General features: G+C 43.4%; 1 protein-coding gene across 3 annotated transcripts in view; it reads left to right on the forward strand.

The window, feature by feature from the left end:
* The window catches only part of CALCB (calcitonin related polypeptide beta), a 183,891-nt gene that overhangs the window by 104,945 nt on the left and 61,042 nt on the right, over positions 1–17,904 (forward strand). The window contains exons 1-5 of one of the 3 annotated variants that reach the window (XM_002754996.6): positions 8,681–8,751; positions 9,799–9,893; positions 10,158–10,295; positions 12,360–12,544; positions 13,135–13,691. In XM_002754996.6, coding sequence (XP_002755042.1) covers positions 9,808–9,893; positions 10,158–10,295; positions 12,360–12,519 — 384 coding nt within the window. In that variant the 5' untranslated portion in view covers positions 8,681–8,751; positions 9,799–9,807 and the 3' untranslated portion in view covers positions 12,520–12,544; positions 13,135–13,691. Of the gene's footprint in view, positions 1–8,680; positions 8,752–9,798; positions 9,894–10,157; positions 10,296–12,359; positions 12,545–13,134; positions 13,692–17,904 lie in introns of those variants that run through there. The other 2 variants (XM_035265913.3, XM_035265912.3) reach the window with 2 other exon arrangements.

Genomic DNA, 17,904 nt, shown 5'->3' on the forward strand with positions numbered 1-17,904 from the left:
TGCCTCTGGTCACATAGCTAATAAATGTGGGAGCCAGAATTTGAAAAACAGTGTCTGACTCCACAATCTGCATTTAGCAACAACTACATTATACTATAGACCTGTGTTGTCCCACAGAGTAGCCACCAGCCACAGATAGATAATTACTTTCAAATTAATTAAAAATAAAATAAAAAATTCAGCTCTTCAGTTACACTAGTTATATGTCATATGTTCGAGAGCCACATGTGTCTAGTGTCTATTATACTAGGTGGTGCAGATATAGAACATTTTTATTATTGCAGTAAGTTCTATTGGATAGCATTATTATGCAGAACCCTCTTTTAAATGTATAGTTTTTCTCAAACTTCCTTAACACAATAGAAACAGTGAAAGAAACTACAGAAACACTCACTGGCTGGGCACAGTGGCTTACGCCTGTAATCACAGCACTTTGGGAGGCTAAGGCGGGCAAATCACAAAGTCAGGAGTCCGAGACCAGTCTGACCAACATGGGGAAACCTCATCTCTACTAAAAATAGAAAAATTAGTTGGATGTGGTGGTGCGCACATGTAATCCTAGCTACTCAGGAGGCTGAGGCATGAGAATCACTTGAACCAGGGAGGCCAAGGTTTCAGTGAGCTGAGATCAAGCCATTGCACTCCAGCCTGAGTGACAGAGCAACACTCTGTCTAAAATAAAAAGAAACACTCACCTATTCAGAAACTTCCTCTATATAGACCATAGTGAGAGCTAGAAAAGACAGGAAAATGGCCTTTGAGTAGCTGCAATAAATGTAATTCAATGCATTAGAGCCCTTTAGCTTTCTTTAGCTCTGCACATAGGAGAGACACCGAGATCCTCTCCTTAACCTCCCTTCCTTCTGATTGGCTCCAGCCGGTTCTATTGAGCATGTTTCTATTGTTTTCCTGGTGGCATTAATTTAGAAGGTGAATATTCAGGTAGACTGGGCCTGGGACTAGTGGCAAAGGTATTAGAAAAAGAAGAAGCCAGCAAAATCCCAAAACATGATCCTGAGATCCTGACTGTGAAGGAGGAAATGAACAACTAAAAATGGTGGACCATGAGCTCCAAAGCATGGCAGGTGGGGGTCAGCAGGAGTGACGATAAACAGCCCAGCCAACTCAGGTTTTTACTCAGGACATAGCACTGTGACTGATGTTCCTTTGATGATGGCTGTGAGTCATCCAGAGAAGGTTAAGAGGAGAGTGTAATGCATTTTAAGAGAGTTTCCATGCAAAGTGACTTTTTAAAAAGGTGCATTTACCACTTAGAGTATATTTCTCTTACCTGGGAATTTGTCTTAGCAAGAACTGTCATTGTCTGAGAGTGTTGAATGAAGCAGATTTTACACCCAGGAGCTTTACATGGAAGTTTTAAGGACCTGCATTTCTACCTTCTTTGCAGTGTGGAATAACGCTCTCAGACAGGGAGAGAGAGTCAGTTTGGGTTCTGCGAGTCTGAGCCAAGAGAGAATTTTAATCATCTCAGAGGAACCTAACCTGAGTAATTTTTTGACGTCACGCCTGAGTCTATTTATTATTGTGATCAGCTTGAGTCTGGGCCACTATGCTTTGCTCATTCTCTGGCAAGCACAGACAACACTAAAAATATTCTCTAGAAGGAACTTCTGCAGGTTAGATGTTGGCATCTTTATTTCTCTGGGGTTTGGGGAGAGCAGCCTGCAGCAGCCAGATGGCCTGTGATGGAAAATGGGACTCAGCTGAAGTAGAGTGCCCAGTGAATTGAGTTTAAATTAGAGGGCTCTGTGAAGATTGTCTATATTTCCACCCTTTAGCCAGGCTTCCTAACTAGCTTGGCAGAAGGGAAAGCAGTATAAAGACATATGTTTCTAGTAAACACTCTAGTAAGGTAGAGAAATAGATCAAGAAGAAAGGACTCTAGAAGAGCTTAGGATTTTGAGCAATTGGTTGCCTCTGTTGGTAGAATTACAAGATGAACTGAAAGTAGGAGAGATTGCAGGACCCGGGATTTCCTTTTAAATCCTATGCAGTTAGATGACTCTCCCTCCTTAGTCCCAGAAAAGACTGGAAGATTACCAGAATGAATGGCAAGACTCTCAGCTTCCTACTCATCTGCTTGTACTCCACTCAACCTCCATCCTGTTGCCCTCCATAGGAGATTGCAGGAATCCTCTTAAACCAAACAAGAAGCCATAAATAGACTTATAGCTACTGATAGTTTAGGGTTCCCCTCAATGAAACAGCAAGATCACTTACTATCCAATCACTCTACATTCAGGCCCATCAGTGGACAACTCTGCCATTCATATCATCTGATTAGCACTTTAATGTAAGAATAGCTTCTAATATGAAAAGAATAAAACAAGAAGAGAAACCTATATTTAATATCCCCAGAGAGCTAGGAGAGGATGCTGTACCCCTTAAATAAAACAGGAGGCCATAAAAAGTAACATTCATGGAATAAAATAGAAGCTTTTAGAAATTAAAAATATGATCAAAAGAATGAAGAAAAATCAATATGCACTTGAAAAAAACCCTCCCAGAAAGTTGAACAGAGAAAGAGAGAGAGAGAGAGAGAAAGAAGAAAATTAAGAAATGAGGCAAAAAACCACAGCCCTTCCCTGAAGTGAATGACATGAAATTTCATATTGCGACTGTTCCCACAGTACTCAGAACAAACAATAGAAACAGTTCGCACCAAGGCACATCATCATAAAATTTTAGCAAACTGGTGAGGAGAGAGAGAGAGATCTTACAACAGCAACAACAAAAGAGAAAATGAAATGAATTTCTCAACAGTGACACTGGAAATAGAAGACAGCAGAAAATACTTTCAAAATTTTGAGTGAAAATTATTTCCAACCTAGAATTATTCCCAGAAAAGCTACCAATCAGATAGTGGAAAATATGCTCCACCGACGTGAGAGAGTAAACCATGTATGAGAACAAATAGGATCCAGGAAGAGGGCTAAACAAATCATGGGCAGAAAGAAAATTAAGGTGATGAAAAGAGAGGGAGTTACTAACTCAAAGTAAAACATATATGCAAAGAAATGTAATCAAAGTACACAATGTGTCTCAGCTAGGGATAATATATATATAGTCTTGATAACGTAAACCCTGAATATCTTTTTGACAAACAGATAGATGATGTTACTACATTGACAGAATGTGATTAGGGCAGGATGTGTTCTATTTGCAGGGATGGGTGCAATTGTGTTCTATTTGCAAGAATTCTTGTTAAGTAAGCACATCACTGAAATATAAGCACAGGGAAGGCAGGAGTTTTTGTTTTGTTCACTGTGAATTCCTAGTGCCTAGAAGAATGCCTGGCACATAGTAGGCCCTCAATAAATGCTTGTTGAATGAATGAAACTTTCTTCTAAGAAACATTTCTTCTAGGAAATTTGTAAAGAAAACAAAAAACAAGCTAAAATAAATAAAAATAAACTTCAAAACTGTAGTACATGGAATCTGTTCCTAAAATGTTAAGACCATCGTTTTCAAAATGTATTAAGTAATACTGTAAGATTATTTAAACTGAGTATCAAAATATTTAAGACACAATCTAATCACCAGACATTCCTCGGAAACTATTGTCTGTAAATCTTTATGGTAGTTTGGTTGGTTGAGGCTCAGAACAGTTCCAGGGAAATCAAGATGCAATTTTCTCAATTTAAAAAATAAATTATTTTATTAACTTTTCCTCCCATTCACTCACTAATATCATACAAAGATGGGCTGAAGAAAACTGCCTTGTTTTGCTTTGCAAACTGGCAGACTTCCAAAGAGATAAAGCCCTCACTATTTCCTCTCACATTAGATTCCAGAAAGTTTTCACTAAAGACACTGATAACTTTTATTAAAATAAAAAGAAGTGGGCCTTTGGATAAACAATCTGCCCTTCCATCTAATAGCTGTAAATTGTATCTACAGCCCAATTTAACTTGGGTGAACTTATTGTCTGACTTTTAGGGTAATGAACCCATGAACTGTTCATTTATTCACTGCCTTGCTCTTTCTGCCTCATTGAGCATTTGCAGGGACCTATGATGTGCCAAGCACTGTGCAAAGATGCTAGTGGAGGAACAAGACTAGGTCAGGTAATCTTGGGTGCTCAAACTAAAATCGCTAATCCCATGGAGACACTCAAGAAGATAACCAGCTTGCCAAATGGGTTATATTTGTGTTTAGGTTGCTAAAATTCCCTTGGTGTCTGGTAAAGCACTCACTCTTCCCAGAGCAGAGCACAGGGATTCCAGTCTTGGCGGCCTTAATAGCAACTACCGCCAAATCTGCCCAAGGCAGGAGCTGTGTGCTGCTGGGTTGTGGGCCACCCGATGTGTGCCTGTGAAGCAGAGTGCCTAGCCCGGGAATTGTGCCATGCTACGACAGTATGGCCATCTGTCCCAACACTTCAGAAAAGTCCTAGTGACACAGACCTGGCCTTTGGAGATGGTGCCAGCTTTTGAGCCCCAGTTCCAAAGGTTCAAAGTTCCCTTCAAGTACTATTGCTGGGCTTCTTGGAAGGCCAAACACCAATTATGACTCCTCTTGAGCTCCCAGCTTGCTTCCTGGACCTTGCACCACTGACAACATTGGCAGGCTGGGGAGCCAGGGGCTGGGGCCTTCCAGATTTTCTCTCCTACTCAACTTTCTTGTCTCTCCTGCTAGGCTGGCTCAAGGGCTCTGTGAAGAGTGGTGCTGCCCAGAACTATTGGGCTACCCTTTCTGCTAGATCTCAGAGAGGGTGGTGTGTCCAAGGAAGAAGCAGGATAGGGGGCACAGGCCCCATGCAGATAGCATCTCCCAACTTTGCCTTTCCATCAGGCAGCCCTTTTTCCAGGCTGGAATTGAGGAGAGGGAGACAGAAGTCTCCCCTAGAATTGCAGGGCTTTGGGAGGAAGGGCTTCCAAGTGACAGCTGCCTTGGTGTCCCTCATTGCATCCAAAAGCGAGCCCAACATGTAAAAACCTAAACAATTGAACTCATGGACGTGGACAGTAGAGATGGTTACCAGAGGCTAGAAAGGATAGTAGGTGGTGGTGATGGAGATGGGAAAGGTTAAAGGATACAAAAAAATAGAATGAATAAGACCTACTATTTGCTAGCACAACAGGGTGACTATGGTCAATAATAACAATTGTACATTTAAAAGTAACTAAAACAGTGTAATTTGATTGTTTGTAACACAAAGGATAAATGCTTGAGGGGACTAATACCCCATTCTCCATGATGTGATTATTACATTATATGCTTGTATAAAAACATTTAATGTATCCCATACATATATACACCTACTATGTACTCACAAATTAAAAATTGAAAAACAAAGCAAAACAAAAACCACAAAACCAAGTCCAACAGTTTAGCTGTAGATAACCTTCCTATTATGTAGAAATACTCCTTAGAAAGCTGCAGTTCCTGATGTGCTACTACACAGGTCCTGGAAGTCCTCCTGCCCTATTTTGAGTCTACCACAGTCCAGAGCTACTTCTACAGCAGTTGCCTGAGTCAGCGGTCCTGATTCTTCGTGAGCGTTACCTGCAGTTTCGATTGCACAGGTGCTAGCGGTCTTCCTACCTTAGCTCCACCAGCTGGATCCTGCCACACGAAAAGGACCCAAAGGGCCTACATAGACATCCCCTGAACTTCTTTCTGACCCGCAGAAACAGTGAGCACCACCTGCAAAGATTCTGCTAGCCTCTGGCTTTGCTTCCTGCCCCGCAGCCTCCAGCAAGGTTTCCAGAACACTCTCCTGGAGTGTAGGGGGTGCTGGTGGATTCATTTAGGAGAGCTGCTGTCAAGTGGCAAAGTGAACCTGAGGCCCGGGCGGGGGCAGTGGTGAGTGGCGCTCCCTTACTTTCTTGCTACCGCCCCTACCCCCAGCTCCCTCCCTAGCCCTTTCTGCCAAAGCTGGGATCTTCTCCTGGAACCCGGGAGCAAGAACCCGGCTTTCCTTAAGAAAAAACAGCATTGTACTGGTACCAAAACAGAGATATAGACCAATGGAACAGAACAGAGGCCCTGGAGGCAATGCCACACATCTACAACCATCCGATATTTGACAAACCTGACAAAAACAAGCAATGGGGAAAGGATTTCCTGTTTAATAAATGGTGTTGGGAAAACTGGCTAGCAGTGTGCAGAAAGCAGAAACTGGACCCCTTCCTGACACCTTACACTAAAATTAACTCCAGATGGATTAAAGACTTAAACATAGGATCCAATACCACAAAAACCCTAGAGGAAAACCTAGGCAAAACCATTCAGGACATAGGAGTAGGCAAGAACTTCATGACTAAAACACCAAAAGCATTGGCAACAAAAGCCAAAATAGACAAATGAGAACTAATTAAACTCCAGAGCTTCTGCACAGCAAAAGAAACAATCATTAGAGTGAACTGGCAGCCAACAGAATGGGAAAAAATTTTTGCAATCTACCCATCTGACAAAGGGCTAATATCCAGAAGCTACAAAGAACTAAAACAGATTTACAAGAAAAAAAAAAAAACCCATCAAAAGTGGACAAAGGATATGACCAGACACTTTTCAAAAGAAGACATATATGAGACCAACAAACATATGAAAAAATGCTCATCATCACTGATTATTAGAGACATGCAAATCAAAACCACATTGAGATACCACCTCACGCCAGTTAGAATGGCAATCATTAAAAAATCTGGAGACAACAGATGCTGGAGAGGATGTGGAGAAATAGGAACACTTTTACTTGTTGGTGGGAGTGTAAATTAGTTCAACCATTGTGGAAGACAGTGTGGCGATTCCTCAAGGACCTAGAAATAGAAATTCCATTTGACCCAGCAATCCCATTACTGGGTATTACTCAAAGGATTACAAATCATTCTATTATAAGGATGCATGCACAGTATGTTCATAGAGGCACTGTTTACAATAGCAAAGACCTGGAACCAACCCAAATGTCCATCGATGATAGACTGGACAAGGAAAATGTGGCATATATAAACCATGGAATACAATGCAGCTAAAAAAAGGATGAGTTTACGTCCTTTGTAGGGACATGGATGAATCTGGAAACCAAAATTCTCAGCAAACTGACACAAGAACAGAAAATCAAATACCGCATGTTCTCACTCATAGGCTGTTGATGAACAATGGGAACACATGGACACAGAATGGGAGCATCACACACTGGGGTCAGTTGAGGGAGGCCAAGGGAGGGACAGCGGGGTGGGGGTGGGGAGGTCGGGGAGGGATAACATGGTGAGAAATGCCAGATGTTGGTGACGGACGATTGAGGCAGCAAACCACATTGCCATGTGTGTACCTATGCGACAATCCTACATGATCTGCACATGTGTACCCAGAACCTAAAGCACAATTAGAAAAACTCTTTAAAAAAATGGATAGGCTGAGTTCGTGTGCGTGGATGTGCATGTGTAGGTATGCGTGTTTGGGGGACAGTATGTACCTCCATTTGCATAAAACACGTCTGTTTTTGAAAACAGAAACACACGGGTTTGCTTTCGGGTCTGGGTGTGGTTGGTTTGGGTTCATGTGCGCGCGCCCTTTGCGAGAGGCTGGTGAGGGCGCGTCTGTACCGGTGAGTGCTGGCTGTCTGCGGGACTGTCTGTGAATGCAGAAGGCAGAGCATGTGGCGGGGGTCCAGCCATGTGAGTGGTGATGCTCGCACCAGCTGGTCTATAGTCGCGAGTGGAACGGGTGTGAAAATTCTTAGACTGATCCTTCGGCTGCAGCATCCTCTTCCCTCCGCTGGTGGCAGAGAGACCCCAGAGTGCTCAGCTCTCAGGCGCTTGAGTGAAGTGGGGCAGGGGTGTGGAGCAAGAGCAGTAGAGACCCGGGCATAGACCATCCCCACCAGGCAGCTTGGCAAACAGGGGGCAGAGTCGCAGTGCAGCTATGTAAGCCAACTTCGGCGTGGCAGTGGAGGGTCCTGGCATAGGGGGTTGCTGGACCCGCAGTCAAGGATTTGTGGATACAGGGGAAGGGGAGGAGGTGGATGCTGAGCCTTGTATGCAGGCAGTGCCAGTTTAGTCCTCTCCTCGTCCTTTCTTCCACTCCTACCCATCCCAGAGGATTGAGGTGGAGAAGGATTGGCTGCCAGACTGGCACCAAAACAGCCTTCTTTGGGGGCCCAGGGTGCCAGGGCTTGAGGGGTCGGAGGATATCCAGAGAAGCACCCCAGGTGATCCAAAGAAATCAATTTTTGAGGACTCCTTCCCTTTTCCCTTCCCTACCAATCTTTCAGCTGTGGTCTCTTTAGAACCTAGGACTACTGCTTAACTTCGCTGGGGGTTAAGGTGACTGGACTCGGGTTCCCCACTGGCGTGACAGGAGGAAGTGCGAGGCAGGAAGTTTAGGAGCTAAGGAGGTGAGAGAAGCTCTGGTCCCTCACTGTAGGTGACGCCAAACTCTCCTCAACTTTCCCCGACTCTTAGGTAGTTGAAAGCTCTCTGTCCTCTCCCAGGCTCTCCAGCTTCCCAAGCAATGACCTCAATAAAAAAAATGACAGCGAGGCGGACTGCCCCCGCTCCAGAGTACCAGTGCGGGCAATGAGAACTATGACGCAATCCGAACTCGGTCGATCCTCTGATTGGCTAGTCCTGGCCACTTTGGATTGGCCGCGCGTGCCGGTGGACCCCCCTCCCGCTATCTCTGCAATAAGAACAGGGGTCTCCGTGGGGAAGGCGCCCACGGCAGGCGTGGTGTTCATCCCGGTTGGACCTGCCGCTCGCGCTGCCCTGAAACTCGCGTCTCCAGGTGAGGAACTTTCCATTCCGCTCACTCTAATAACCTGCTTCTTCGATTAGTTCACCCAGTTTGCGCCATCTGCCTGTCTGCCTCTCCACCGCCATCTGGTCTTACCCTACAGCGGTGGTCCTAGCTCTCTTCCAGGCTCCGGAGAAGGAGAGCGGTTGGGGTTATCCTGGCCTTTTCTCCTACCCTTACGAGAGGCGCCAGAGCATCGCCTGGGCTCAGCGTGGGCGCTGGAAGCGCTGCGAGCCCAGGTAGGCGGGTCTGCGGCAGTGGCACTGGGGCCGGGCTGCGCGCAGGATTCTACCGAGTTGGGTCCGGGAGCGCCCTGAGCTGTTTTGTTTTTCGGGATCCTGTTTCCTTCCCGGGAGATCAGAACCCTGAGTTTTCCTCTGAAGCGCCTCCTGGCGAGCCTTCCTCCGATTCTGGTCCAGACCTGAGGCAGTGTAGTTAGCCCACTAGAACCCTGGGTGCTCACCTCGGGCAGCTGCGGTCCAGCATCTGCTGCTAAAGTGCTCTCCGGCACAGGGCCGGCTTTGCAGGAGAGTCCCGAGACACCTGTAACTGGCATGTTAAAAATTTCCTCAGTTCCAAGACTGAGAGATGAGCGCTCTTTTCCAATCCGCCCTTCCCGCCTTCCCCTCGCACGCGTTGTCTCGAAGCGCAGCAGAGGAGAAGGCGAGAAGACAGGCGCAAGGGGAGAGCAGGTCTACAGCAAGGTGCGTCCACGCCTGGTTTCAGTATAAATCAGGGCAAAAGTTTGGGTTAGTGTGCACGGGCGCTTGTGGCTTCTGCCTGGCCTTCAACAAAACAGAACTAAAATCCATCCTTTCTCCCTACCCTTCCCTCAGGACACCATTATCTGTTCTATCAAGCCATTCACTCGCTGCAATGTATCTATTGAGATTCACAGCAACCCTTCCTGCAAATGAAGGGAACAGAGGCTCAGGCTGGTGAAGTAACCTGCCTGAGGTCATATGACGGTTGTGGCAGAGGCAGGACTGGAACCTAGATCTGTGTTGGTGCAGTGGTAACGTCATCCTTCCTTTACAGAGAGGCGGCATGGGCTTCCGCAAGTTCTCCCCCTTCCTGGCTCTCAGTATCTTGGTCCTGTGCCAGGCGGGCAGCCTCCAGGCAGCGCCATTCAGGTGAGACAGCTTGGAGCCAGGGGCGCCCTCTGCTCCCACTGCCCCTGGGACAGACGGCTCTGTGCCTCTGAAGTCAAGCGTGGCTCCCGGTGAATCAGTGCCCACAGGTAGACACTGGCCTCATGCCCTGTCCCCTGTGAGTTGCGGTGGCCACATCCCCAGGGAAAGAAGCAGAGACCAGGAAGCCTGGCTGCTTATCCTTGGGGTTGCGGGGTGGGTAGGCAGGGACTCACAGCCTGCATTGAGTTTGCTTTCCTTTCACAGGTCTGCCCTGGAGAGCAGCCCAGACCCGGCCACAATCAGTGAGGAGGAAGCGCGCCTCCTTCTGGCTGCACTGGTGCAGGACTATGTGCAGATGAAGGCCAGTGAGCTGGAGCAGGAGCAGGAGACAGAAGGCTCCAGGTGAGCCTCCGCAGGCGCCAGCACAGGGCTTCCCTCCCTGCAGCATACCAAGAAAGCACATCCCAAGAGGCAGGAGAGACCACACAGGCAAGGGATCCGGCAGGCTCCCTTTCTCAAGTTCCAAGGGAGACAGAGATCCCAGTGCAGCTGGAGGGACTGTGGTTAGATACAATTAAAAACTCCGTTTCTGAAAGCTGTTAGGACATAGATGTAGAAGCTTTTTCTAGACATAGAAAAAACTAAATTCCTGAAAGCTGATAGGAAATGAAATGGGGAGGTGTGGAATTGGTCACTGTGGGAATTGCTCTTGCTGTACTGGGAGACCTCCTAGCAGTGGATGAGTTACGACGGGTGAGGGTGAAGCCAGGGATAGACCCAGTATCTCAGAAAGTTTTAGAAATTTTACATTGTATAGTTGCTCTTTCACACCTGCAAGGAGCCTTCATTTCACATTTGCAATGTGAAGATGAAGCCCTTGCAGGGGTTGGGGATAGAGCAGTGTCTGAGGTAGTTTTGAGCCTTTAAGATGTGCAAGCTCTGTGGAGATGTGCATGTTATCAAGGGAGAAGGCCCTTTCCCAGAATCACATCCCTGTGCACCTTGAGCCTGAGCAGAGACCAGCCCCTGGTCTGATCCCAGCCCTGCTGGGCAGAGGCATGTGGCGGAAGCCACATCTACCCTGAGAACCCCTCTGTTGAGCATGAAGGACCGAATGACCTGTGAATGTCAGAAAAGATTATCCTTCCCCATTCAGCCCTTCTCTACACTGCCCTGGCCCACTGAACCTCTCAGCTCTCCCAATGGAATGTGTGTAACCTGCCCTCCCGCCTGTCCCTCCTGCTCCAACTCGACTTGCCCCCTGCCTGCTCCAACCTTCTGAGTTAGTGCCCATGGGGACAGCCCCAGTGCATGGTACTGTCTTGCATGTCCTTTCCTTGCAGCTTGAATAGTACTAGATTTAAGTAGTGTAGTCTAAGTACCTGCCTGCTGGGCACATACTTACAGTAACGGAACAAATTTAGTATGTTCCCTGTCATCAACTTCAGGCCTGAAATGCCTGGCAAGAGTAGGAATATAGCCAGGGGCTTGCAGAGGGACCACTACCCCACTTTATGGTACCCCAGAATGGCAGCTGAACTCCCACATCTCCTGATTCCCTTTCTTGCTCCACATAATGAACCTGATGCATGTGGATTCCTCTCTAATTTGTCTTCATGCTGGTGTTGGTAGCTTTGCTTATGACAGAGAATGTTGTGAAAACCCCAGGATGGAAGGGAAGAGAGCAGAACTTACTGACCACGTTAGAGATAAGATAAAATGAGGGAAGCTTCTTCAGACTGTAGAGGATGTTATGACAGAGCTATCTAATTTCTGCTTCTAGATGTACTATAATCAAATAAGCACATCCTTCATGCCTCAGCATTTGATGAATAAATCTATTTTTCTAAAGGAACCTGAGCTTCCATGCTCATTGCTCTGGTCCATATCCAAGGCTTGAGGGTGTCCAGTGCCTATGCTCAGAAGTAGCCTTAGCTTCAGGGTAGCTGGATATGGGGCTTCGTGGGTCATCTCTATGACCCAGCTCCAGCAGCAAGAACAGTGTGTGAAGGAGCAGGTAGGTACTTCTGGGAGACAATGCTGCAAACCCTGTTCTCTGAGCTTCTGAAGTCTTTAAGGAATTTCACTTTCCTGTGATAAGGGGTAGTGTTGGTGCCTGTGGCTGGGTTATGGTCTCTATGTATTCCTTGTGTATCTTGGGGTGTGGCTGGGCCTCCTTGCCCATTTCCTCCTTGAATTGTAAGTGCAGGGTTTCAGCATGTGCCCCATGGCTTGGAATCATTTTTTTTTTCTTTCTTTTCATGATGGTCTTTGGGCAGAGCTTCTGGAAAAGGCTGCCAGGCCATTTCCTCTAACAGCTTTGATAATTGCATTTTTGAGAAACACTTAACTGTTAGGCAGTATGTTCAAGAGTTGCAGTTCTCTTGATGAAGGTCCCACGAGGTGGGCCACTCCCCCAGCTTTTCATTCACAGATCTTCTCTTCTTTCTCTATCCTGCAAATCAGTACCACTACCCAGAAGAGAGCCTGCAACACTGCCACCTGTGTGACTCATCGACTGGCAGGCTTGCTGAGCAGATCAGGGGGCATGGTGAAGAGCAACTTTGTGCCCACCGATGTCGGTTCCAAAGCCTTTGGCAGGCGTCGCAGGGAACTTCAAGCCTGAGCAGCTGAATGACTCCAGGAAGAAGGTAACTGTTCTTGTACTATGGAATGAGAGGGGGAAGGGACTTGGAGTTAAGACTCACATTTTGAAAACCTCTGCCCTGGTAGGTTCTTTAGGTTCTTTCTGTCCCATTACATTCTTCCTCTTGAGGTAGTAAGTTCTTTCTAGAACCTAGGACATTCTGACATCAGAGATACAGTTTTATTTTTCTGAGAAGGAAAGTGGAAAGGAAAAAAAGCTTGCTGGATTCACAAAGGGAGAGATCTGCAAACCTTAACCAGGGCCAGTCTTCATTAATGAGGCTGGTTTCAGAAAGGGCTCAACCCTTGACTAGAGATTCAGATGGGAGAGTTGTAATCATACTACCAATATTAATAGCTGCAGTTGAATTATTTTAGTCTTCATTTGCCTTACAAGCCTGCTTACCTCTCATATCCATAGTTCATAAATGCTGTTTAAAGAAGCACCTCTGTAAATTAGTATTTTTTCAGTAATAATTGTGATTATTCATGACTTGTCTTCTGCTTATCTTCCTTCTCCTTTTCATCATCTTTCTTTTTCTCTTCTTTCACCTCCCCTTCTTTTCCTTCCTCTTCATTTTTCCCCTCATCTCAGGTTATCATGAACCTGAACTCACCATTTCTATTAATTTCTGTTGACAACAACTTGGTGAGAATGCCCCATGGAAGACATACATGTTTGCATCTGAAGATTCCAAAAAAATGACACCTTTGTCACTTGAAAGGAATGAAACTTAATGCAAAATAAGCTAATTACATATTTGTTGTGCATCTTTTTATATTTAATTATATGTCCAGTAAAAGTGATGGCATCTCTCATTGGCTTATCTGGTAGCAACCTGGTTCCTTAGAGGCATCCTGTTGATCACGGCAGCTCTGCCAAACCTTTGGGGGGACATGAAATCACTGCCTGTTGTGGTCTCTGAGGACACGTGGTAATGGTGATGCTGTGCCTTGTTGTCTAAGAACATGATTGTATAATTTGTTTAAGAAAATGTCAATATTGTGCCATTTGTGAACTTCATCAAGATTAAAAGCATATTTTGGATACATTTGTTTCAAAACGTTGGTGGTTCATTACAACTTGTTTTCCTATGTAATAATAGTAATGATGATGATGATGATGATAATAAATATTTTTTGAGTGCTTACTATGTATGGGCCAGACGTTATTTTAAAACAGTGCTTTATATCTGTGAATTCCTTTAATCTTCATGACAAAACCACGACGTAGATACTATTATTCACATCCCTTTCCACCATGTATTTCTAAGTGGGAAGAGCTTTTAAAATATAATCACAATTTCATTTAACAACTAAAATAAATTTATAATAATTTGAAAATTATTTAAAATTACACATCAGTCAGCATTCATATTCTGTACATATCATGTCATATGAATAAGATGGAGAATTTACATATATTTGTATATATGTGAAATCAGGGCTCAAATTGAATCTTCACATTGCTGCTGGTTAATAAGTTTTAATTTAAGTCTCTTCCAAATTAGAGTTTCCTCCTTCATCTTATTTCCCCCTTGCTGTTTATTTTTTGGAGAGACTAGGTTACTTGTTCAATAAACTTTTCTAGGTTCTGCATCCCTGTGGTGAGGTTTAACAGGTATGTCCTGTGAATCAGCAGTTAGACCTCGAGGGAGTGTTGGGGAAAAGAAGTAGGGGATGAGGCCAGAGAGTAGATGAGGAATACAGATCATGTAGGACATTGTAGGGCATAGGAAACACTGGCTTTTTATTAGTCAGTCTCCAGTCAGGAAAATAGGAACTACCTCAGTAATTTTAATAGAAATAATTTAATAAAAGGAGTTGGCTAAATTAGTATTAATGTAGTGAAAAGGTGAAAGAGAAGAGTAGTTCAGAGACAGAAACTGTTGGAAGAGGCCACCATCTGCAGGGCTACAGGAATAAAGAGAAGAGGGCTAAGTAGGATCTAGAGCCTGGAGGAGAATTCTCAGACCACCAAGAAGGGAAGGTGGCAGATGCTGGTATCTCTGAAGGGGTAACACGGCTATTCTAGAAGTAGGGAAAAACAAAACAAAACTTGAAACTGGAAACAACCTCACTGCCAGGGTAAAGCATCTCTGTGGGTGATGCCAGCAGAAATAGAAGTCAACATTGGAAGGAACCTGTTTCTTCTTATTCCAAATGCCTCTTGTCTCCTCTTAAGACCCCCCAGTTAGCAGAGCCTAACAGGGGCTCAGCTGACAAAGGAAAAGTTGGTTTGCAAAGTCTCAGCCCTAGTATTTCATAGTAAACATATAATTTTAAATTTACATATAGAAAAGTTCATTCTTTGTGATGTACCAGTCTATGAGTTTGAAAAATACATTGTCATGCAGTTACCACCACAATGGAGACACAAAATAGTTCCATTCCTTCTCCAAATTCTTCCATGTTTCCTCCTGCAGTCAATCACTCCTTCTACCCTCAACCTCTGATCACGACTGTTCTGTTTTCTGTCCCTATAGTTTTGCCTTCCCAAGAATATCATATGTATGTAGTTTTTTGGTCTATCTTTTACTCAGCATAAGGCATTTGAGATTGATCCATATCGTTGCATGGATCAGTGAGTTGCTTCTTTTTATTACTGAATAGTATCACCATTGTTGCAATGTGCCACAGTTGATTTATCAATGTACTCAAAGAAGGACACTTGGGTTGTTTCTCATTTGGGATTGATGAATGGAGGTGCTATAAGCATTCATGGACAGATTTTTCTGTGAAGATGAGTATAATGGGCTGCATTCAAAAGGTACCCATATCCTCATCACTGGAACCTATGTTGTTACCTTCCTTGGGAAAAAGGTCTTTGCTAAGGTAATTAAGAATCTTAAAATGAGATCATCATGAATTATCCAGGTGTGTCCTAAATCCAATGACCTATTCCTTAGAAGAGATACACACAGAAGACACATGTGGAGAAGGTGACATGACAGTGGCAAGGAAGCACAAGCCAAGGAAGTCTATGGCTATCAGAAGACAAAAGCACAGAACAGTCTCTGGAAGAAACGCTTCCAGAACTTTGAGAGAATAATTTCTGTTGTTTTAAGCCACCAAATTTGCGGTAATTTGTTATGACAGCCCTGGAAAACTAATACAATACGTTTTCATTTCTTTTGGGTAAATGCCTTGGAGTGGGTTTGCTCGGTTATTTGGCAAGTGTGTGTTTAACTCTATAAGAAACTACCAAACTATTTTCCAAAGTGACTGTACCACTTTGCCTTCTTGCCAGCCATATAAGAGGGTTCAAGTTTTTACACAAATAGTTAGGTAACAGTATCTCATTGCTGTTTTAATTTGCATTTCCCTAATGACTAATGATGTTGAGTATCTATTTTACCATATGTTTATCACGTTTATTGAAGCATCTCTTCAAATCTTCTGCTAAGTTTTTATTGGCTTGCTTGCTTTATTATTGTTGAGTTTCTAGAGTTATTTATATGTTGTGGATGCAAGATTGTTTTCAGACATGCAATTTGGAAACTTTCGTTCCCTGAATCCGTGGATTGCTTTTTCATTTTCTTAGCAATGTCTTTCACAGAAAAAAAGTTTTAATTTTGATAAGATTCAATTTATCATTTTTTTCTTTTATGTATTCTGCTTTTGGCTCATGTCTAAGAACTCGTTGCCTAACTAAAGTCCCAAGGTCACAGTAACCTTATTCTATACTTTCTTGTAAAAGTTTTATAGTTTTATGTTTTACATGTAGGCTAGTTATCCATCCTAAGTTAATTTTTGTATAAGGTAAGAGGTGTAGGTTGAAATTCATACCAGTGAATATAGATAGCCAATTGTTCCAGTGTCATTTATTAAAAAGAATGTTATTTCACCATTTAATTGCCCCTGCACCTTTGTCAAAAAGCAATTGATCATATTTGTGTGTGTATATTTCTGGTTTCTCAATTTTGTCTCATTGATTGATTTGAATATTCTATTGCCACTGCATACTGTCTTGATTAGTGCAGTGTTAAAATGAGTCTCAGAGCCAGGTAATGTGGGTCCTCCAACATTGTTCATTTTTGGTTCAAAAAGATTTTAGCTACACTTAAAATATTTTCTGTACCTTTTACACATTTTATAATCAGTTTGTCAATATCTACAAAATTTCTGATGAGATTTCTAATGGGATTGTGTTGCATCAGTAGGTTAATTTTGGGAGAACTAGCATGTTAGTAATATTAAGTCATCCAATTCATGAACATAGTACATGCTTTCATTTATTTAGGTTTTCTTTGATTTATTCATCAATGTTTTCAGTTTTCGGCAAAAAGATTCTACACATATCTTGTTAAATTGGTAACTATTTTATTTTTTGGTGCTAGTGTAAATGATACTTAAACACTTTTATTTCTAATTGTTCATTGCTAGTAGATAGAAATACAATATTTAAAACATTAACATTGTATTTGGTGATCTTGCTAATCTCATTCCTTCTTTGAGTTTTCATTGTTGTTGTTTCTTTCAGGGTTTTCTATGTAGACAGTTATGTTTTCTTCTGGTAGAATCAGTTTGATTTCTTCCTTTTAAATCAGCTTATTTTTAATTTCTTTTTCTTGACATATTATACTGGCTATAACTTCCAGTATGATGTTGAATTGGAGTAGTAAATGCAGACATCCTATTCAATCTTTGTGGTGATATTAAAGAAAAGTTCACACATTCTTTGGTACTACGTCCTTTAAAATGGAGAGTCAATATCACTTTTCCTTAAGTGTGAATTCTATTGACTGATTTGCTGCTAACGATAGAATGTGACAGAGAGATGGTATGTGATATATGCTTAGAACATATAAGGTTTTGTACTATCCTCATTGCTTTCTGTCTCAGATTACTTACTCTGGGAGAAGTCAGATGACTTGTGAAGACATTCAAGCACCCATGAGAGGCCTACATAGCAAGGATCCGAGGTGTCCTGACAGTAGCCATGTGGGAACAAAGTAAGGTTGCAGTCAGCTTCTCTGGTCCCAATTCAGCCTTCAGATGACTCTAGCCCCAGTGAATGCCCTGCCTGTACCCTCATGAGAGACCTTGAGCAAGCCCCGCTCAGCTAAGTCATTGCCAAATTCCTAACCCGCAGAAACTATGGCCAAAAAATTGTTGCTTTAACCCACTAAGCTTTGGGGTAGTTTGTTATGCAGCAATAAATAATACAGCCTTAAAACATTAAATATGTTAGCTATAAATTTTTTAATAGATGCTCTGTTAGGTTAAGAACATTCCCTTCAATACCTAATTTGCTGAGAGTGTTTTTTTTTTAATCATTATGGTTTAATATGAGAACTTTCATGGGATCTGAATGATGAGAACACATGGACACATAGAGTGGAACAACACACACTGGGGCTTA

This window comes from Callithrix jacchus, chromosome 10 (genome assembly GCF_049354715.1).
Source record: "Callithrix jacchus isolate 240 chromosome 10, calJac240_pri, whole genome shotgun sequence".
Lineage (NCBI taxonomy): Eukaryota > Metazoa > Chordata > Mammalia > Primates > Cebidae > Callithrix > Callithrix jacchus.